This window comes from Dendrobates tinctorius, unplaced genomic scaffold (genome assembly GCF_039654945.1).
Source record: "Dendrobates tinctorius isolate UK_male_01 unplaced genomic scaffold, ASM3965494v1 ptg000250l, whole genome shotgun sequence".
NCBI lineage: Eukaryota > Metazoa > Chordata > Amphibia > Anura > Dendrobatidae > Dendrobates > Dendrobates tinctorius.
Window position 1 is genome coordinate 28,258,113 of NW_027361917.1, and position 24,248 is coordinate 28,282,360.

Sequence of the window (24,248 nt, forward strand, 5' to 3'; positions counted from 1 at the left end):
AGCCTCATTGCTTGCGGAAACTCTGCTCTGGAGTGGAAAACCCCTTTGAAGAAAGGTTTCATATCTAAAAGATAGCTATTAGTGATGAGTGAGCATGCTCGGATAAGATGCTCCTGATTGGTAGTAGTCCAGGTTCTGAGACCCTCCCTGATTGCTCAAACCACTGGTCTAAAGTGCGCCACTCCAGCATGAGCAGCTTGACTCAATAATAAGTTTATGGGTTCCTTCACCACTCTCAACACATATAGACTTCCTATTATGCCTGTACACCACTATATGTGCCCAGCTCATGTACTTCAACTGTACACTTCATAGTAGGACCTGGACCCCCACCAATCAGCAGCACATAGCAGCCTCTATTATATAGAAAGTATGTTTTTCAATATTTAGCTTTTACTTTTAATCTCAGAAATTAGCTATACTGTAAGTCTGTAGAAGAAAAATGAATGCCCCAATTCATCATTCTCTTTGCAACTTTTTTGGTTTCTTTTTAGCAAAATTTTGGCTTTCAAATCCCTATAATTCCTTGATGACCAGGAAATTTTCCATTTTTACTTCTTCATCCCCCTTTGAAGAGCTGTAATTTTCTATATGCAAAAAGGGAAAAGGTGAAAAATAGCAATTCCATTATAGTTTTTTTGTTTTTATGGCATTCATTAAGTGGTAAAAATGCCCTTCTGGTATGATTCAGCCAGTACGGTAATACCAAACTGGTAAAGGTTTTATTTTATAATTTAGTAGTCAAAAAATGTGAACTTTGTTTTGTGTTGCCATTTTTTGAGACCCATAACTTTTTTTATGTTTCCGCTAATGAGGGCTTGACTTTTGAGCGCTGAGCTTTTACTTTTACTCAAACCATTTTAGTTTACATAGGTTTTCATCTCTTTTTATTGCATTTTTTAAATTAAAGATCACTCTGTTGGCATTGTTTACCGCCATCTGCCTGTCTTTACGGGCTATTAAATGACCGACAATTGGTAGTGTTTACCGATCAGTGGTTGTCTAATACCAACGGTTGGCATGTATAAAAGGAACCAAACTCATGCCAATGACAGACAGAAAAACTGATATAGATGACTACAGTCTGCAGTCAGTGTATTCCTAACACAAACATTTCAAGTGTGAACTGAGCCCTACACTGCTGAATGGAAATTAGCTGATCTAAGTGAGCAAATAGGGTCATACATTTCCTTCCGTCGTTTTGACCCTTTAAAAATCTATTACTACTTTTCCATAAAGCTATAAAGATGTGTGTGGATTTTTAAGACAAAAAGTACTGAATCGGATCCTTGACAGAGGTGACAAAATTATGCGCGGTGGATGAAGGTTTCTCCGCCACCCCATGCTGTGAGAGACATATCTTCCTCTTCCATGTATATGCTTTATACCAATTTTGCTCTAATCCTTGATATTTCACAGATAGAGACTGTCTCTTTCATAGTCAGCAACCAAACTTCCTTTGTACAAGGCTTCAAAGATAGCAAAGCACATTTCTGCTAGAAGCTCAGAACTTTATGAGATTCTGAAAATGGAATGCCACTGATCCTCGGCATGATATGTTGTCCCCATTCAAGACAAGAAACAAAGCAGGAACAGGTACTGACAGTCCTATAATGTGTCCTCTGATGACCGGGAATAACAACAAACCAAAAAACAGCTGCTACCAACACGCAAGGGCACCGCGCACCAGTCTTCACAAATTCCATCCATCCTGACCTCACTCTAATACAACTTACTACAAGTAATATATTATGCATGAGCTCTCGGTCTAACCAATCAGGTGGCATGAGTAATATCCATGTCTTCTAAAAACTATCTAAAACTGGGGCAAAGAAAAAGTTTCCAGGTTCCTCAGCAACAGAAGAGAAAATATAGGTCCAGATTCCAGATCAGAGTTTATAGGCTGCAATCCAATATTCTTTATTATTATCTGGATCTACTAGGAGAAAACCCCTGCAAACAACCAACGCGTTTCAGGACTATAACGTGTTCTTAATCTTCGTGTGGAATGTTACTTTCTCTTGAGTTCCGAAAAAATAAATACAGTGGCATGTTTCCAAGTAATTTGGATTCATCAGAGAATGTTTTACTTATCGGTACAGTTCCGTTCTAATATGGCAGGTCGCTATGTGAAACTCTGTTTTCTCAAATCCCTTAGTCTAAATTATTCTCTTTAGGTGACAGGTGGAGAAACGCAGTTTAGCGACGATTAAAAACAAAATGTGCCAATAAAAAACAAATGTTGTCAGCATGTCCCAATATCCGCAGGCAGGTTTGATACCGCATTCTGGATTGTGTAAATTGCTAAAATAAGAATTAGATGGTCCCCAAGTTCAAAGTCTTCCATATCCTCTTCTACCACAGTACATTTCAAGCTATTTCTACCAGGATGGCAGGAACGATCAGGACATCTGCTATAACATCATCTTCACTCTGAAGGAAATTAACGCCACTGTTGAGATTTGCTTCACGTTCTTCCTAGCAGCTGTCACGGCTGATGACTTAAGGGGCTTTTCTGTCACCATATTAAAACTCAACTCACAATGCCAACCATGTGTAATAGTCAGGCCATACTCTATCTTCTAAAATAAAAAGAACAACTTTTTATTAACTAATTCAAATTGTGTATTCTCGATATTGTCCTCTTTAGTACGGTGTATTCGCCATTTGCCCAGGATGGAAACATACTGCCGTTCACAGTGACAATCAGCACTGTGGAACCACAAATCCCATCTAGATTCATATTGTTCCAAAATGTCACATCACCAGGATCCACGCTCCTCTTGTTCTCAGGATCCACATACCTTTTGTGCACTCCTATGAAATAGACTCTGTATGTTCTGAGATAATTGGCAATGACAACAGGTCTGGTATCTGAACACTTGCTTCAATGAAAGCGCTAACTATGAACGTGCAGGCTTAATCTCCAAGCAAAGACAGTGACTAGACTGCCAAAATGAGTTTGGCACTTAATGAAGTTTGCTGACTTACTTAAGGGGATTCATGTCTTTGGCAGAGCTGAACTAAGTAGTCATGCTACTAATGACTTGCCACCGAGCTGAGACTCGGGCTCAAAGAACGATAATATATGTTCTTGTGTTAGAATTAAAACCGGAACATGGGTAACGGCACATCTATCCCATACATAAGACTTCGGCCTCATTTGAAGATCAGTTTTTCATGTATATGTGCTTTCCATTCTTTTTACAGAGAACACGTGGTAAAATTATTGCCAATAGCTATTTTCACATATTTTTGTTGTAGACTGATCATATGTAAAATAAAGAGACATGTCTGACTTTGGTTTGAGTCATGGACCAAACTCATACATTTCAGGTGTGACAGTCATCCTGGATCCGGCTGTAGGTCATTGCGATTAGCTCTACAAGCACCTTTTTGATTCTTGCTTCTCTGTTATGGAGCGATATCCTTCTCCCTCTAGGATCCAACAGTTACCTCCACCTTCTGCTGCCAATTAACATACCCTTGGTGAAGGTTTAAATACCTACAGTCTCTCGAGCAAGGTGCTGGTGTTAGCTAAATTTCCCTCTGTCTGGTTGGTAGTGGGCTAGTGTCTTCTTGGAATACTCTTGAAGGATTGCTGGCGTGATATCTCGGTGGTCTTCACAAGCTAAGTGTATTCCCTAGTTTATCTACCCTCACTGTCTTTAGTTGTAGTGGGGCTAACTAGCGCCTCTCCCGTCCCATCCCTATCTAGGGCCTATCGCTAACGTAAGGCAGGGATTATGTTCCTGCTCGGCAATAGGTGCGGAACCTATTTAGGGACGTCAGGCAAGACAGGGTGTCGTTAGATCTGACTAGGGGTCTCCACTCCCCCCTTCCCTAGTGTTTGGGCTTCCCCTCCCTCTCCCCATTGTTGTGCACCTTGCTTCTCCCTCACCCAGAGTGACAATGGGTCCATAATGTGAATGGACAGCACATAATGCCATCTTTTAAGCATCTGTCTGACAAAGTATGCGTAAACCCCAGCAATATGAAATGGCATTCTCCACTTTACGGATACAAAAAAAGGCAGAATATACATGTAAAGATTATGGAAATAAAGAGTCCACGAATAGAAAAATAGAGAAGTTTACACTGAAAAGACTGAGGCCAAGTTTTGTGAAATAGGACCAACTAAAAATGACTTACTTGTTTTACACTGACAGGTACGGCAGCCATTGTGATCTAACCGGAATCCATAACTACAGTCCTTCTCAGTCAGAGAGCAGTTAATCAACAGATCACATATTGGTGGAGCCATGGTGATGTACGTAGGTTCTGCAGAAAAGGACATGGACATTGCATTTTATTAAGACCAGTACAGATATTTAGATCTTTTCTCAGCATAGATTATTTTCAGAATCACAGATTTCAAGGTTCTTTTTCACTCATGCTACAAGACAATACAAACTGTTCTTTGCCTATTCATAAAACCCATAATTCTATAGAAGTACAAGTACCCTTATTACTAGAAGCATTGGATGTATCTGAGTATGTGAAATGCAATCCGTGTTACAGAACAATAAGTGTTTGTGAAAGTGGCTAAAAAAGCACTAACAAAACGCAAACAAAAAAATGAGCAAATGTACAGCAATGTTAAAAAGACTTGCTGTGCATGTATTCCTTCTTTTCTAACTTATTTTTACTACTTCAGGCATCAAAACCTGTAAAACACCTAAAAAAGGTGATCTGACTATTCTTTATCTTCCACTATCGAATATATAAAACCAATAAAAAGCTGTCGAAAGAAAAGTACACAATTGATGTCAAAGAAGATGACTCCGTAAAAACACAGCAAGTGTTTTGCTAAAATGTTTTCTACTTAAAGAGGTTGACCACTACTTTAGCATTGATGACCTATCCTTAGGAAAGGTCATCAATGTCTGATCGGCTGGGGTGCAACAACCTGACGATCAGCTGCTATCGGTTTTGGAGGTTTCAGACCGGAAGTACTCTCTTGTGGAGCTGGCCGTCTACTTATAGTGGCTGCCGCAGGGTAATACATATCGGCCTCCTGTTGATTTGAATAGGAGGCGGATATACAGTACCAAGCCTTGCCCACTACAAGTAGACGGCCAACTCCGCAAGTAAGTAGTTCTGGTCAGTGCCACTGATAACAGATAAGGATAGGCCATCAATGTAAAAGTAGTGGGCAGCGTCTTTAAAAAAACGATTTGTGTTCACCAGCGCATAAAAGATGCCATGTGCACATCCCCTAAGACGAGTTTCCAATGGACTCTTTCCTAGACTAAGAGTTAGAAAGCAAAAATAAATGACAAAGTGATTAAAGAATTATTAACAAGAAGATATATTTTACCTATAAACTCAGCGTTAGTTACAGCTAAAACTCTAGTTTAACTTTGGTCAAAATCTTCTGACATGCAAGTGTGTCAAGAAAGAAAAATGTGACAATCTAATAAAATATTAAGTAGTAAACGGCTATGTGCACATCTGCAGATTATTTTCTTTGTACATTTGCTTTAACTATCTAAATAATCTTAAATAAACCTGATAGAAACTTGCGCTAATTAAATGTGTCTTGGTTAAATAAAGATATCTTATGAAGAAATCTATTACCTTTACTGAAGCTAAAAACTGGCGAGGCAGGGAAAAAGGTCTTCAGAATGCAGGGTGGATTTCCAGGTCCTTTCCCAATAATACTCCCCGACACAGGTATATAAAAACTTACTGGAGCTAAAGGGTGCTACCTCCTAGCATGCCGCCGTCCCGGCCAGTGACTGCCCTGAAGAAAGAATCAGTGAATTCCGCAACGCGTAGGTTTGCCATTGCTTTCTGGCCCCATCAGCGCCCCATAGGGCTTTCTTGCCTGTCACGTGATCTATCACGTGACTGTGACGTCACGCAAGGTCCTTCAGCTTTTTTGGACCTTGCAGGCCTGCTTTTGCAAGCGGCGGCTGGTACTCTTACAGCCTGCCGATATACACCTCCAGCTGCGCGCCAGTCACTGGCCGGGACGGCGGCATGCTAGGAGGTAGCACCCTTTAGCTCCAGTAAGTTTTTATATACCTGTGTCGGGGAGTATTATTGGGAAAGGACCTGGAAATCCACCCTGCATTCTGAAGACCTTTTTCCCTGCCTCGCCAGTTTTTAGCTTCAGTAAAGGTAATAGATTTCTTCATAAGATATCTTTATTTAACCAAGACACATTTAATTAGCGCAAGTTTCTATCAGGTTTATTTATTATTATTATTTTATGGAGACAACTTGAGTGGTGTGTTGTCTTATTACTTGCTGCTTTGTGTTCTGTGGGTGTACGCTTGAGCGCCATTGGTATACACATATATTTATTGTATCTAAATAATCTTCACTAAAATCTTTCACATTTCCTACCAGCTTGCTGCCGGAGAGTGCCTACAAGTCCTCTAGCTAGCCAAATGCTTTTTGAAAAACTGGTACAAATCTGAGAACATGGTTGAGATTCTCTTTCTGCTCTGCCTCTCCATTCTCACAGGGTTAGAGACAGAAACAGGGAGGTGGTTATACATATATCTCAAGAAGAGAGCAAGGGGAAAGTATCCACAGTCTCAGGGAGGGCAGAGAAAACAAGATATAACAAAACAATAACACATATGAAGTGGAAATATGTTATATGAGCTGTTAATGTATGTGATATATGAGCTAATGAAGACAGAGGGACTCTGGAAACACACATACCTCACATTTAGCCTATATTACTTGGAGACACGCTCCCACAAGAAGAAATTCAGACATTTGAATCATTCTGCAAACTGCATATTGGGGAGTTGGAAAACATATTAAGGAATGAAAACTGCCAACTAGAACTTAGGGAAACTGTATTAACTAATGGGAGCCAATAGCATTTGCTGAAATAATTTTTTTCTATCTCAATAATGATTGAGGCTCTGAAGGATGAATAATAACAATTTTGTACATTTTGAAAAACTACATCAAGAAGTGAAGTAAACCACTAGCTATTGTAATGCAGTGAAATGTGAATTTTCATCGGATAACAAACATTTGCCTTGATTTCCTAACCTCTGGTTTAGAACCAGCAATCTAAACATTTCAAGGCCTGTAGATCGCTGCTGCAGCTTTGAAAGATACATTTTTGCCACAAGGCTGCAATAATTTAATGACCTTTATTAAGTTTCTTCCTTACACTTTTTCGTTGTCCCCGCTGCTGTTATCCTGACAGGGTTGTCATTACAATTGCTTTGGCTTTTCAACAGATAAAACAGAACGGACAAGGCAGTGAAATGGCTTATTGGTTTTACACTAAAAGTGTGTCGAAAATATTTTTCTAACAAGAATATGAAGCTGTAAACAGCAAGCAAAAAGTTGAAAGGGGAAACGCTCATTGCAGGATTTAGCAAGGTTTTAGCCTGACAAAGAAATTATCATTTATTTATTTTGAGAATGCACTGGACATGTTTTCTTTGGGTCCATAAATGCCACAAGCTTTAGTTACATAACTTTTACAGCAAAGAGGTATAAAATGGAGTCATCAGGATTAGAAAATCTTTTTCTAATCATCTTATTAGGGAAAGCCTATGCCAATACAGGGGATCTAGGACTATAATCTATAAGTTTAAGTAGAGAATGGCTACAATAAGCGTCTCCTCTTGAGAATCTGGCACTTTCATGTATTCCAGCACACTGATTTAAATTCTAAGAATGCAATGCTTCCTTTGTCCTGTAGTGGCGCTGTCAGGGATCTCAACACATGATGCAAGTTTCTCCCACAGATTTTAGCTGATTAGTGGGGGTACGAGTAGAGTACTCGGTGATCAGTTTATCTTCAACAACCACAGCTTGAAAGTTAAGCAGTGGAAATGACCAAAAGGTTAAAGGGAATCTGTCACCTCATTTTTGGCCTATGAGATGTGGCCACCGCCATCAGGGGCTTATCTACCGCATTCTGTAATGCGGTAGATAAGCCCCTGATGTAACTTGAAAGATAAGAAAAACGAGTTACAGTAAAGGTGTTTAGTGTATTCCGAGGGTCCCGTTTCTCGCAAGCGTGACGTCATTGCAGATCCTTCGCACTAAGAATTACTAGGGCCGGAAGATGCCGGGAGCACCGCAGAGGAGATCGGGGGATGTTGGAAGGTGAGAATAACATTTTTTTTTTATTATTTTTTACATCCTATCTTTTACTATTGAAGCTGCATAGTCAGCCTCAATAGTAAAAAGTTGGTCACACTTGTCAAGCACTATGCTTGACGAGTGTGACCAACCTGTCAATCAATTTTCCAAGCGATGCTACAGATCGCTTGGAAAATGCTAGCATTCTGCAAGCTAATTATGCTTGCAAAATGCTAGTTTTTCGCGGGAATTCCGCATGCGAATTTCCCACGGCAAGGAGTTGCGGAATGGCCACGGAAATTTCAGTGGCAATTCCGCACGTGTGCACATAGCCTTATACTTTTCCTCTGATTGTTGCTCTCCTGGTTTTGGCTTACAAATACTGATATAAAATACTGGACCAAACACTGACCGAGTGAACGTGGCTTAAAACTGCATGAAATCCACACATGACTGCACCAATAAAGTTTGGTCAAATTCAAATAACAGGAAGTATCAAAAATAAAGCAGCTTAATATAAAACATGGCAAACCAAAAAAAGACAAAAACCACAGCATTAAAAACGCAATAAAACCTTATGAACAAAATGCACTAAAAAACACAATGATAAAAAACAAGTAACCCAACTTAGCTAATAAGTGCAGAAAATCTGCAATCACAAAATACTTATCGTTGGAACATAACCAAACAGATCGTGATCTAACGAGTTAAGCGAGGGTCACATGACAGTATTTTCTCTCTCGTTCGAGAGAATCAGGGCAACTATGCAAATATCACTATGATCACACTCTGATAAGACTTTGATCACACTGTGATTATAGTGTGATCCGATTTTCTAGGATGAGGAGAACATAGAGAGAAAAATTTCTCCATTCTGTCAGTCCCTGAAAATTGCACTCAGATGTCATCTGAAAGCAGACAGATTTTTTCGATTGACTTTTATGACCAAGTGCAATCCAAATTTCGGATCGAAATTGGGCATGCTGCAATGCTTTTTCTCGGTCAGACTCTGCTCGAGAAAAACAATCAGACATGTACACGGCCCTAAAGAACATCACTGATCAGAGTGTTTCACCGGATCACACTCAGACCAAAAATACGGTTGTCTGCGTGAGCCCTTAGGCAAAGTTCTCATGTCCAGTAATCATTCATTTGAAATGGATACAGCAGCAATCAGTTATTGCAGGACAAAAGGGTAAAATAAGGACTGCAACTGGATTGTTTTTTTTTGTTAACACTGAAGTCTATGGAAACCGGATCCGTTAAATAAACATTTTTTTCTTTAATTTAAAACAACCTAAATTTGGATTCTGCTCTTTGCAAGAGATGACTTAACCGAGTCTATAAATTATGAGTTATGAATTTCAGAAATATAATATTGAAGCTTTGTTTTGTAAACAAGTGTAAGGCATTTAAACTAATTTCCAAAATTCCATTTTTCAAAACATCTTTTTTTGAAATGGATGAATACAATCAATATTTAATTTAACAAAAGCACTTGGCTCCCTGACTTTGTGCCCTTTATGGAACATGTTGGCTGGTACCAAGAAGATTTTGAGGACGTTTTGAGCAGAAGATGCAGAACGCATTCATTTGCAATGAATAATAAATGCAATTCAGATTGGCGCTGGAAGCAGCGTTAACATTTGGTGGCAAATGCTCATATTTTACAGATTTATTTTTATCTTTGTTGTGATCCCAAGCACACAAGAGGTTCCTTTATTATGGTGGATTCTTCGGAAATCAAAAGCCAGATTAAATCTTCGTTTTAACTTTAGTTCAAAGTATTAATGATTTTAAGGTGGTACTCCAGATTTTCTTTATTTGAATGAATGTTTTGGGGATATGATTTTGTGGCAGTTACTAATAAATAGTTATTACAGGGATAAATACAGGACAGGATAAAAGTCTATAGTCGGAGAGGAAAATTCCCCATTCTACAAATTGGTGCGAGTCCCAACAGGGGTACACCCAAAGATCAGCAAGTCATCACCTTTAGGCCGGGATCACACATGCGAGAAACAAGGCCGAGTCTTGCATGTTAATACCTGACACTGTCGCCAGCACTCGGGAGCGGAGCGTGCAGCTGCATGTCTTGCTATGGGACTGCATGTCATGCGAGACTCGGCCGTGTTTCTTGAATGTGTGATCCCGGCCTTACCGTGGAGGGGTGATAACTTATTTTTACAGGGCAAACCCTTTAACTGCCAATTTGAGAACAGGAGTGCTATGTAGTTTTTGGGAGCAATAACAGGCGAGATCAGGTAGAAATATATAGAAATATATGAAGCTGTCATGCTTGGGACTGGAGAGCCGACGGCCAGTCCGATCTTAGACCGATTTATATGCCCATCTGACTGTGCTCTAAATGTAGATCTTCTTGAAAAGTTTTTGTCCCGGAGTCCTTCTCTGGTTTCCATAGACTTTCTTTCAAGGGTCTTGTTAACGTATTTCCGTTGTGATCTATAGTGCTGTTCACATGTTCCTGCTTTTTGTGGACAGATTGTCCCCCCACAAAAAAAAAAAAAAAAAAAGAAGAAAAAGAAGGCATGTCACGGATCAAACTGTTCAATGTAAATCAGTAGGTCCGTAAAAAAAAAAAAAAAAAATCACATGGATACCAGCTGTGCGTCATCCAAGTGGAAATGGTTTTCATTGTTTAATGGATAAGAGAAGCTTAATAAAAGACATTTTTTTTTTGCATATAATAAAAAAAGATACCACAATGATAGTAAAAAACTGACACCAGGACCACAAATGGATCAAATTTGGATCCAGCACACTAATGAAAAATGGTCAATTTTTTCTCATGTGCAAAAAAAAAATAAGAATGTGTGAATGAGGCCTTAAAAAAAAATTCGGATGGCACAATGATGCGGTATGGATGGCATCAGTTTGCTGTCCACTTTTTTCGCATACCATCGGCAGCAAATAAAAACCTGAAATGTGGATAGCTCTGCAGAATATAATGTGTCAGTGTTTTTCCCTGTGAATGAGCCTTCATACTTACACATTAGTATATTAGTAACACACCTCTTCAACCTCTCACGTACAAATGATGTGTTCCCCTCATCCTTCAAACATGTCTCAATCACACCCATCCTTAAAAAGACTTCCCTTGACCCATCCTCTGCTATCACCCGATATCTCTTCTCCCTTACGCCTCAAAACTACTGGAACAGCATGTCCATCTTGAACTGTCCTCCCACCTCTCCTCCTGTTTCCTCTTTCACAGCTTACAATCTGGCTTCCGACTGCAGCACTCAACTGAAACTGCCCTTACTAAAGTCACCAATGACCTACTAACCTCCAAGACAAGCGACCCTACTCTGTCCTCCTTCTCCTGGACCTGTCTTCTGCCTTCAACACTGTGAACCATTCCCATCTGCTATAGATTCTCTCATCTCTTGGCATCACAGAATTGGCCCTATCCTGGATCTCATCATATCTAACAGACCGAACATTCAGTGTCTCCCTCTCCCACACCACCTTCTCACCTCGCCCCCTGTATGTCGGTGATCCTCAAGGATCAGTTCTAGGACCCCTACTCTTCTCTATCTACACCTTCGGCCTGGGACAGCTCATAGAATCCCACGGGTTGCAGTATCATCTCTATTCCGATGACACGCAGATCTACCTATCTGGGCCTGACCTCACCTCCTTACTTACCAAAATCCCACAATGTCTGTCTGCTATTTCAGCTTTCTTCTCTGCTCGCTTTCTAAAACTGAACATGGACAAAACAGAATTCATAATCTTTCCCCCATCTCACTCTACCCCTCCACCAGACCTATCCATCAATGTGAATGGCTGCTCACTTTCCCCAGTCCCGCATGCTCAGTGCCTCGGGGTGATCCTTAACTCTGCCCTCTCTTTTAAGCCACATATCCAAACCCTTGCCTCCTCCTGCCGTCTCAAACTGAAAAATATTTCCCGCATCCGTGCATTCCTTGACCATGAAACCACAAAAACACTAGTGCACGCCCTTATCATCTCCCGCCTCGACTACTGCAACCTCCTACTCTCTGGTCTCCCCTCTAGCACTCTGGCACCACTCCAATCCATCCTGCACTCTGCTGCCCGACTAATCCACCTGTCTCCCTGCTATTCCCCAGCCTCTCCTCTCTGCCAAGCCCTTCATTGGCTTCCTATCGTCCAAAGGCTCCAGTTCAAAACCCTAACTATGACATACAAAGCCATCCACAACCTGCCTCCTCCATACATCTGCGACATGGTCTCCCAGTACTTACCCACACGCAACCTTCGATCCTCTCAAGATCTCCTTCTCTACTCCCCTCTTATCTCTTCTTCCCAGAACCGCATACAAGACTTCTCCCGTGCTTCCCCCATACTCTGGAACTCTCTACCCCAACACATCAGACTCTCGCCTACCATGGAAACCTTCAAAAAGAACCTGAAGACCCACCTCTTCTGACAAGCCTACAACCTGCAGTGATCCTCAGTCTACTGAACTGTCGAACGACCAGCTCGACCCTTTCCTAGTTTATCATCACCCATCCCCTGTAGACTGTGAGCCCTTGCGGGCAGGGTCCTCTCTACTTCTGTACTTGTGTGTGTCTTGTATTGCTCATGTTATTTGTACTTGTCTATAATCGCCCCTTTTCACATGTAAAGCGACATGGAATAAATGGCGCTATAAAAATGTATAATAATAATATTTCCATGATTATTATATATAATTATATGTACTGTATAGAAGAACTGTGTGCCTTATGCACAGTGCAGCATTCCTGCTGAGTACACATTCAGTGATGTACAAAGTGATCGTATGGCACCTATAGGAAGCTACAAGCCTTGTCGCCTAAAGCTTTGGTATAAAACCATAGGGGCCTGGAGAGCCCCCTACAGGCTTCATGCAGAGCGGCTGTGAGTCAGAATTATTTTACTACGTGCTATGACTCAGATGGTTGGAAGAAGAAATATAAAGCAGTGACTGTTATTCTTATTCCACGCCATTTGAATTCATTGTAAAACGAGGAACATCTCATCTATAGCTTGGGATTCAACCTAGTGTCAAATACTTAATAAGCTTTCAAGACAGATACAGTATAACCCAAATCTTGAGATTAATTGATATCCGACTTCATTAACCAAACCTAAAGAGGTAGCCCACTCATTGATGACTAGAGATAAGCGAACCCGAACTACAAAGTTCGGGGTTCGAACCGGTGCTGAACGCCGAAAACGTACTTTTCCTGGAAGCCAATTTTACAGTTAAGGAGTCTGTGTAGAGATTTCAGATCCCAAGTTTGGGTCACCATTTATTTCTATGGGGTTCAGGTTCGAGTACAGTTCTGGTACCTGGATCGAACTTTGGACTAAAGTTCAGTCGAACCCAGCAAACCTGAACTTCCACAAGTCCACTCATCCATATTAATGACCGATCCTTAACATAGGTCATCATTTTTTGATCGGTCAGGGTACGACACTTGGTAAACCCACCCCCTGCTGATCAGCTGTTCTCGGTGACGATGGTGGCGACCACAACTACTTGATTGCAGGACTGCTCCATCTTCTGATAGTGGCCGTGGTAGGGTACTACACATCAGCAACCTATTGATTTGAATAGGAGGTGGATGAGTAGTATCCTGCCACAGCCACTATCAGAAGATTGAGCACTCCACAATTGAGCAGTTGCGGCTAGCGGCTGCTGCCACCAACACCTAGAATGGCTGATGACCGGGGGTGCAGAGTGTCGGACCCTGACCGATTATACATTGCTCCTCTTTAATTTTGAGGCTCTTTCCCCAATTACATGCAAGATAGTAAGTTCTAACATTTACTGTACGTGCATACTTAGGTTGGAATATTTTTAATACAGGTTTGCAGAACGTGAGCAGGAAGCATCTGGCTTTGGTGGAGAAGTCTTCGTTAGGCCTCATCATTCTGGTGTCTGTTATTCAGATAGAACATGTACCTGTTAAAGTTTATAAAGTTGTTCACGTGTTTTTTGCATGCAAATCTATGGGTCCATGAAAATTACAGACAGCACATGGATGGCATCCATGTACAGTCCGAGATAAACATTTCAATGTATGTTAGAAGTTTTGTAACTTATGTATTTAGCCATACGTGAAAATCACCGATGAGACACTGATGGTAAAAACTGACACTGACCAAACACTGATGGAAATCGGATCCAAAACACGGATAACTCGGATTATTTTTTGTGTATGTGAAAAATCATTGATGTCTGAATGAGGCCTAAGGTACAATAAATTGTAACCTAGGCCTGATAGTGCGTTCGTTTTATGCTCGAAGATCACACATCAGTAAGTACAAACCATAGAAGAGAATAAAAATGCCAAGAGGCACCGTAGTTTACTGCCGTACAATGATTCCCTCAATAGCCATGCTCTGTTCATAGGAGTGGAATAAACCACAATCATAGAGCAGAAAACGCCAAGTGTGCAGGTCCATAGGTCTCCGTATAAAGGAAGAGGTTTAAACAATTGTGGGACAGAAGAGCGCATATGCTTTTACCGGAAATGAAGATTGATATCTACTCTAATTATCAGCAATTCCGGGCAATACAGGTACTGATTCCACCTGACACCTGAGTCATGGATGAGTGCTTACAGCAACCAACTTTTCATCTTCACATGTCAGCTAACTGGTTTTCTCTCGGCAGGCTGACAGCGAGTCCCAGCTTTCATGTATTTTCCATGTTTTCAGTTTTTTTATAGAGCTGTCCTACACTACGTGCTCTTTTATCATTTTTGAAGATTGCCTGCCTGGAGCAGATGCTCTGATATCCACTATATGTTGCCCTCTGGTACAGCTGCCATCTGCCATATGTTCCAACAGGGATAAAACTGTCCAGAGCCCCCAATGTTTCCAGCATGAAATATGCATGGGTTTTCAATAGCCCCAACAACAAAGCATGGGAAAATGCACCATAAATGGAAAATCTTTGCTACAATGATGTTTTCACAGGACGGTTGATATAAAGCCATCATTCCTATCTGGATATACTGAGAGCCTACTCTGTGGCTCCAATCCAAGGGGCCCCTGTGTAAGTCCAGATCTCTGAATAGGGCTTAAGGGGTGGAGGCCAGGAAAACTGGGATCTGGTACATGTAGTGGCTAGAATTGATCCTCTCTGTGACAGCACTATTAAAAGCTGCCAAGCTTCCATTATTATTATTATTATACATTTATATACCACCATTTACTCCATGGCGCTTTACATGTGAAAAGGGTAAAATATAGACAAGTACAATAAACGTATAAAACAAGGAACACACGAGTACAGAAGGAGAGAGGACCCTGCCTGCAAGGGCTCATAGTCTATAGTTCACAGTCTTTCAAGAACAGTACCCCGTAACAGAAAAGTATAGTAATGGTTTGTGTTCACAGAGTTTTTTTGAGTGGTTATACTGCAAAATATGCCTGAAAATTTACTAAAAAATGCTTTTAAAACTCTTCCTTTTCATTTCTATCATAAAACCACATTGCTGTTCATATGTTCAGTCTCTTAAGCATATTTTTTTCTTCTTCGTGGGGAAAAAAAGTGCATGTTATTGGTCTGAAGTAGCTCTTGATGGCATCCTTTTAAGGGTATGTGAACACTGCATCCTTTTCAGGCAGCTTTTGCCTGGAACCTACCTGAAAAAGTGCTCAACAAATGTTAAAAATAATAAATAAATGCATGACAATGTCAAAACAACTTGAGGTACATATGTTTCATCTGCCTTAGCTTCTTTTAACCGTTTCAGGCATTGAAAGCTGTGAAGTGGCTAAAAGAAGTAACTTGACCATTCTTTTGGCGGCATCTAAATATAGAATATAAAAGCAAGAGAACCTCTGCAATACTAAGGGAATCCTGAAAACATGATGTGTTGGTGGCTCTTGTGGACTGGAGTTGGAGAACACTGCACTAGAAGTTTAGGCTGGGTTTAAAACAAAATAGAGGTCCCACGACAATCCCAGTCTTCTTCATCCAGTGTATGGATCCCCGCACAGAGAACGAAGCTCCACAGACTAGAGCAGCAGCCAATGACGGTTCTCACGCTGTGCTCTGCGAGAACCCGGCTGCTGTGACGTCAGTCAGGTTACCGTAGTTCACAGCTGAATGGTCTCACGCTGCACAGGGCGAGAGTCGGAATGATGAGTGGTGTGATTTTACCACTGCCCTTTGTGTACCTGTTGGCTGTGAACTGCGGTAACTTACTGACATCACCACTCGCAGTGTGAGAACTTATTCCCGGTTTTCACGCTGCGAGCGGTGTCATCAGTAAGGTTACCGCAGTTTAGCGGCTGTGAACTGCAGTAACCTTACTAACATCACTGCTCATCACAGCAGCAGGGATATCATGATGTGCAGCGTGAGAACAAACATTTGCTGCCGCTCCAGTCTATAGAGCTTCGTTATGCGATTGGGGCTCCATACACTGGATGAAGACGGCATCATCATGGGACTTACATTTTTTGGAATCAGACGGATCGGTATGGATCATTATATTTTTTTTTATAAATGGGAGAAAGCGGGAAATTGTCAGGGAGTGATTTTTACAAATAAAGGACTTTTCTGGGGGAGTGTTTATTTCTTTTAACTGCAGGGTTAGCAATGGGGGTGTTTGACAGACACCTCTCCATTCCAAACCCGTGGGGACTGATGTCAGAAACAGCTGCTGACATCAACCCCACAAACTCATTACCCCGATTGCCAACGCACCAGGACAATTGAGAAGAGCCAAGGGTAAGTGTCAGAATTGGCGCATCTAGAGGATACGCCAATTCTGGGGTGGTTTAGGGCTGGTCTTATTAGGCTGGAAAGAGGCCAATATCCATTTCCTTCCCAGCTATCTGCTGAGCCTTACAGCCTGCTTGCCACATTTCTTAAGTCCTGACACCTGCTGCACACAGTTCCTTCTTCACATGAAAGAAATTTTATGATTTACATTATTGCGCTACTAGATTTTTGCCTACCTGCACCAGCAACAGATGTCCTTGACAAAGACGGCTCCCAATCAAAATGTTGGACCATGTATATTTTTGACGTCTTGCCGGATCAAAAAAAATTTAAACTGCAGCAAGACCTACAGTCTCATTTTCTTTTGTGGTGCCGAGGTTCCTACCTCAATAACTCTGGACCATGAGTTCCTTCCTCAAGCACACAATTCTTTTAAAAGGACAGTGTGCCGGTATTTCTCCTAATATATGCATAGGGGGGCTTAAATTTCTAAATGACATCTATCTATCTATATATCAATTGAATCTATATATTCTATATCTCTATTGTATCTATCTCTTCTAATGGTTCGAGCTGTGAATTTACTATATTTACCTGATGAATTGCGGGGTTTCCTTTGAGATGTGTGGGTAAAAATCGGACACCAGGCGCATGGTCCGTGGGCCTTGTGATTTTTTTATAGCAACCATTGCCTTGCATTGGCGAGTGTGATCCGATTCTTGCAGACAATTGCAGCACGCTGCAATTTTTTTCTTAGTCGGATCCAAGCTGGGAAAAAACTGGCACATGAGCACTGACTCGTTTAATAACATTGGTCAGAGTGCAATGCGATGTGAGTGAGCCCTAAACCTGATTGTGCAGACATCCAGACATACAGGACGGCAGTTCACTGACTACATTCACTGCAATGTAATAGAGTGACACAGCGTGGAGGTATATGAAAGATACATCCTGTAACTACTACAAAAAGTTTCAGCAGTAATACAGATATTGAAAGTCACTTTTTCCTAGCAGAAGATGCTATTTTCATTGGCAAGGAACAGAAGAGTTCCAAAGCTACACAAAGACTACACAGCGTGGAGTGATGGAGTGAATATACGGGTCTAGTTCAATTATGTCATGTCAATTGCTGCAGTGCACTCATTTACTAGAAGCAAAGGATTTCTTTCTGAGCCACAAGAAAAGCCACCCACTTTTAATCAGATCTGCCTCAATAATGAAATTGGATTTAATTCTTCACTTCCAATTATAGATCCTAATCCTTTTCCCTTTTTCTGCAGAGGTAATTCCAGCATTGTTGAGAGCAGTGCCCTGATTTCACAGCGCATGCTGGCCGGCTTCAATGAATGGGCAATCTCACAGGTGAAAGTTGGTGATTAGTAAAGGGGTCAGAACATGGCGGTCCTTTAATAATTGTAGCAGTCTCTGAGATTAACCTGTTCGGTGCACAAACAACGCTCTGGCAAATCGTTCTGCGATGCAACAAGTAAACAGTAAAGTGGAGAGAAAACAAGGTTTCAGTGCTGTGCATTGCTTGTAGATGCTACAATGTATGGTTTATTTCAGAAAATAAGAATATAACACACATAAAGTGGTAAAATGGGCTGAGCTTCTCTGATAGGAGCACATCAGTAATAAATATCCTTAGTTAAACCTATACAAATCATTTTCATTTTCTTGAAATTTTATCAAAATCGCTCTTTCTATTTGAAGAAAAGCTGAGACAAAAGGTGTGTGGCACAACTGAGGCTGTGAGTAGTGTTTCACATGGCCGCCATGCCAGTACGTTGGGCAATGTGCAGCTTGTGGCACAAAGATTCTCTGCGATTCTTCACTCCATAGGCCAGAGTCACATACAACGTATAAAATATCGGTCCGTTTTTCACGGACCAGAATTGCACAAATGTTTCATGAACAGTGATCCGTATGTCATCCGATTGTCATGCAAGGATGCGATTTTCTCGCATCTAAGCATCCGTGTGACATCCGTATGACGAGATTTTCTCGCAGGCTTGCAAAATAGACCTATAATGGAGCCCAATGACAGGTTAAAACATAAACAAAAGAACAGGTATATACACATAGAATACATATATATATATATATATACACACATGCTATTGAGATGCATATATATATATATATATATATATATATATATATATATATATATATGTATATGTAGATTTATATTTCATAGAGTTCTACATAGCATAATAGCCGCTAAATCAATTGCCGGCTTCTGTTAAATCATTACAAAACCCGACATGAAATGACAGATGGTTTACATACAGGAGTTATACCGACGAAGGCGTTATACCGAAACGCGCGTCAGGGTGCGCTGTGCACGTATATCACTATTTTTCCAGGTATATCATTATTGCTTAATACTGATTTGTCATTATCTATCTGCAGCACGTCCTTGTGTAGGGCGTTTCTTGTACTATATTACTGTTGTTTTTGTATTTGGTTGGCACTTATGCACTTTATTTGATTATTCAAGTTCACAATTTATGTGATTTATTATCACTTCACGCATTTGCAGGTATTTATAATGATTGCTGGTTTATTATACCTTAAGGCACTTTAGCACCTATCACTTTTTTATCACTTCAAGGCACTTTTTATGCCCTATTTGGTCTCTGCTGCTGTAATATTATGGACCAATGAAAGCAATATATATTTCCTTATATTGCTGTTTTTTTTTATATTTTTTATTATTTTGATTTTCAATGATGTATTTTTTCTGTGTACAAGCACTTTTTTATGTATAGTACTACTTACCGTCATTAATAAAGGTATTTTAATTTTCTTCCTAGTATGTCTATATTTATATTTTATTATTTTTAGTTTATGTTCAGGTTCCCCTTTGTTTGTTTTTATGGGTCCATATATCACACTGATAGTGATCCTAGACTCTAAGCTCTTCTACCCTTTAATTTTAATGATCGGTGGGGGCTCAAGACCTTGTGACTCGCTGATCAGAGCTACTTAATGGTGGCTTTAACACATCAATATTTTTAAAAAGTTTAGTTACCCTTCAGTAAACATCATTCATCTAAAAAGACACTGCCATTTTATGGAAAGAACATTATCAAAGAGCCATCAAAACTATATAGTTCTGGAAGGCAGCATTGACCCCTAATGACCTTCGATGACCCCTAATGACCTTTGATGACCCCTAATGAGCTGCTAACTCCCTACTTCACCAAAAAAAGGATACTCTCGGACCGTTGCGATTTCGTTGTTTATTAGTCTTGGTGATTAATAGTGGAAACAAATCCATGTGATAAATCATGTTGTCAGGACATCGAGAGGACAAAGAACACAACGCATCCAATACATAGATATATTATATTCCAACAATAACAACATATTGAATGAAACCGCTGGTTACTATAATGTATCCGTGTAACATTACTTCTCAAATATATTGAGCGTACAGCACATGTTTACAGTGTGGGATATTACACAGAAATCATTTCTCCATTGTGCATTATTAGAATAATGTAGACAGTATGGATTACTATGGTGCTAATGGAAAGTATTCAAAGTAAAGGTAATACATGAGAACAGTTTGGCTTACTGATCCATAGTCGTACAAAACCCACAGACCTAAGTTTTTATGTTATATTTTACCTTTTTCATTGCAATCAATAACTTTAGTAATGGAGTAAAATACCCTGGACATTGGCATTTCTAGCAGTGTAAACCCTGGACAAGATAAGAAGAGATATCACTGCTGCTAGATGAGATGTCTGCGATATCTGGTGCTCCAATAGGCCATATAGTCCATGGGTTGGCACTTGCATCACTGGAGTCCTGTGGGTACAAAACCCACCATGGTATGTTCTCCCCGTGTGTGTGGGATTCCTTTATGTTCTCCCATTTCTTCCCACACCTCAAAGGCATTGTGATTGTGAACCTCAATACAGATATTGATGATGACTGTCACACCCTGCAGAATATGGCGCTATGTAAGCAAGTAAAAATAATAAATATTGACAATATTACTGTCAGAAAAATATTATCAACCGTATAAAATCTTGCTATTATCATTAATCTATTTTACAAACAGCCTGCAAATAATAACTCTGCTGCTCCGGGGTACCTCGTCAGTCTTGGTTGTCTCTGCGCCAGAGATGGTGTGTCAACATGAGATCACTGCAGGCAATCACTGGTCACAGCAGCGCTAATAAATCAGCAATACAGCCAGTGATTGCCTGCAGCGGTCTTGTGTCGACATGTCACATCATGGCTGCATCGAGGTATTCAAGAGACCTGGGAAGCATTGGCAAGCGAGCAGCAGGGGATTGATATAGGGTTACCCCATTCATCATCTGCTTGTATAAGATTTTACAAGGTTGAAACAACCTTTAAAGGGAACCTGTCACCAGAAAAAAACATTATTTACTAACCTGCCCGATGCCTGCACTTAGCCAAACCTAGCAGCATTTGGATTCCAGTCGATGGCTGTGACTGCGCCCTTGGCCCTGACTGATAGCCGGCCCCAAATACAGAGCCAATGCAAAGTCAGGTCCGGAGCCTCGGCTACAGCCGCCGTTCTGTATACTCACTGACTGAACCCATGCCAGCACCACCCCTGTGACTGACACCGGAACGCTGCCGGGGGGAAAAAGTTCATTTTCTCTAGAAACTAGTCCTAACATGTTAATAGGACAGGAGTCTGTGAGAATTTTCAGTAAGAAGCTTCACACCCTCCTTTCATTTAAAGGAAGAGGGGATCCCAGTGGATAGTCTGATGTATTATTGGAGATATGTGAGTGCTGAGGTAAGAAGAGGTTGATCACACTGCTTTCGAGCATATCTATCTGATCGAAATACTGAGGGTACCAGGAATCTTGAAGTAAGAAGAGGCTGCTCACACTGATGTCCATTATTATCTAATCTAAAACTGTGGCTACCAGGAGTGCTGAGGTAAAAAGAGGCTGCTCACACTGTTTTCCATTATGTCTATCTGATCTAATACTGGCGTTACCAGGGTGCTGAGGTAAGAAGAGGCTGCTCACACTGCTGTCCACCATGTCTATGTAATCTACTAATGGAAATAGCTAGAGTGCTGAGATAATAAGAGGCTGATCACACTGCTGTCACCCTATCTGATCTAATACTGAAAACACCATGAGTGCAAATGTGAAAGGCTGCTCACACTGCTGTCCCTCGTGACAATCTGATTTAATAATACTGGCGATACCAGTGGTGCTGAGGTAAGAAAAGGACGCTCAAACTGCTGTTCACCCTGTCTATCTGATCTAATACTGGTGATACCAGTGGTGCTGAAATAAGAAGAGGCTGCTCACACTGCTGTCCACCCTGTCTATCTGATCTAATACTGGTGATACCAGTGGTGCTGAAATAAGAAGAAGCTGCTCACACTGCTGTTCACCCTGTCTATCTGATCTAATACTGGTGATACCAGTGGTGCTGAGGTCAAAGACTGCTCACACTGCTGTCCGCCATGTCTTTCTGATCTAATTCTGGGGATACCAATGGTGCTGAGGAACAGGTCATGCTGCTGTTCAATCGATCTGAAATAATACTGTAGAAAGCGGGGATGTTGAGGTAAGAAGAGGCTGCTCACACAGTCCACTCTGTAATTCTGAATGACAATACATGGCATAGATTATCTCAAGGTCACTGCAGTGGGGTTTTCTATTGCCATTGCTCACAAACACCTGTCCTAACATTCTAGGATAACAGGATGGCAACCATTTTAATTTTATAGAGACTTCCTCCATAGAGAAAATGATTATGATTTGCTAATTAAAATTATTTAGAAATGTATTTAGAATTCATTTCCGTAATTTTTTTCATTTTTCTATTCCCTGAGAACCCCTAAACATTCTCAGCTGCCAGGTATCACTTTTGTAAATGCAAATGTTGTAAACTTATTAGCTCAGGACCACTGAAAAAGGCAGAGGAGCAAATTTAGGGTACATTCATAGGTGCCAGATCGGATGCAAAAATGGCTGCAAGTGAAAATATGAATGGGGTTGCTAGTGAAGCATGAACATGGATTGCTATAATTCTACAAACCCTGACTTGTAAGTATCCTGCAATAACCTGAAAGTTTTAAGGTCTTCTTGCTTAATGACAACTTGGTAACTTACTTCCAGGTCATCTTTATTTTTAGGAGGGAGGATTTTGATTTGACTTTCAACCTTGCCTCATTTCTTCACATCCACAATAGTTGTATTTTAGAGGCTCTTCGCAGAACAGTGATGGATGTGCTGCACAGCAGGTGGACATCTAAGCTGTGCCGATAACAATATGTGTGCACTTATGACTGCTATTTGGATATTTCAGTATCTTTGTAAAAACCCAAGCTGAAGTCAATAGCCTGTCACCATGATGTCCGAGCGATCAGCGAGATGTCAACATCTCCTGTTTCCACCAAGTCTTTGATGATCTGCCTCGGTTTTCCTACCTTAGTCATTTCCTACATTGTACATGTTCTGACTTGGTTATGAAATATGACAATATAACAGTAAATTCTGAATTTTGTACAAATCGCAGGGTGTCCTGGTCAGCCTCAGATTTACAATTAGTAACATCACTATCAGAGGTTCAATGACACTGCTAACATAAGGAGATGCACATCACATTCACATCAAATGTACAGATTATTTCAGCAAGTCCCTATTTTTCAAAGCTGCTCAAAGCCGCAGATCAGCAAAATGCCTAAAAAAAGATTCATGATGACTATTCATGTGATTATATTGGATATAATTAGTAATTCTGAGTGAAATCACAGAAACACTAATTATCTGTAATAGGATCATTGATGATGCCAGTGCAAGGGCTCTCAGCCTGGAGACCATATGCACAAGACTCTTGCCATTCATCTTCTCGCTACATGATGAACAAGGAATTGGCACAGAAAATCAGGCCCAGGATTGCAGTAATATTACATTTTAGTCAGGCCAGGCATCTAGTATTTCCTATAAACACTCTGCATTAGTGATGAGCGAGTATACTCGTTACTGGAGATTTTCCGGGCATGCTCGGGTGATCTCTGTATATTTGGATGTGCTTGGAGATTTAGTTTCTACCGCCATAGCTGCATGATTTGAGGCTGCTAGACAGCCTGAATACATGTGGGGATTTCCTAACAAACAGGCATTCACACATGTATTCAGCCTGTCTAGATTCCCTTTAACTGCTTCAAGCTTTGCTAATCCTTGAAGAGGCTAAAAGAAGTGACCGTCCATCTTCAGGTGTCTTCAACTTGCCATTACTTTATGATTAATTTTTTTTTTTAAAAAGATGTGGGTACGTCAGAGTCTATAAAAGGGGACTCAAACATGTAGCCCACTTATTGCAAGAGGCCTCCAAGACTCCACTGTGCGGCACTTAGACCCCTGGGATGATCGCAGCCCGGTCCAGGGGCCGCCAAAGTCAGCGTTTCTTTTCAACTGAATGTGCATCCTTGGACGCACAT

General features: G+C 40.8%; 1 protein-coding gene across 1 annotated transcript in view; it reads right to left on the reverse strand.

Annotated features, from left to right (window-relative positions):
- CRIM1 (cysteine rich transmembrane BMP regulator 1) overlaps positions 1 to 24,248 on the reverse strand; it is a 1,013,901-nt gene that overhangs the window by 193,783 nt on the left and 795,870 nt on the right. The window contains exon 8 of the mRNA XM_073557600.1: positions 4,153 to 4,281. Coding sequence (XP_073413701.1) covers positions 4,153 to 4,281 — 129 coding nt within the window. The remainder of the gene's footprint in view (positions 1 to 4,152; positions 4,282 to 24,248) is intronic.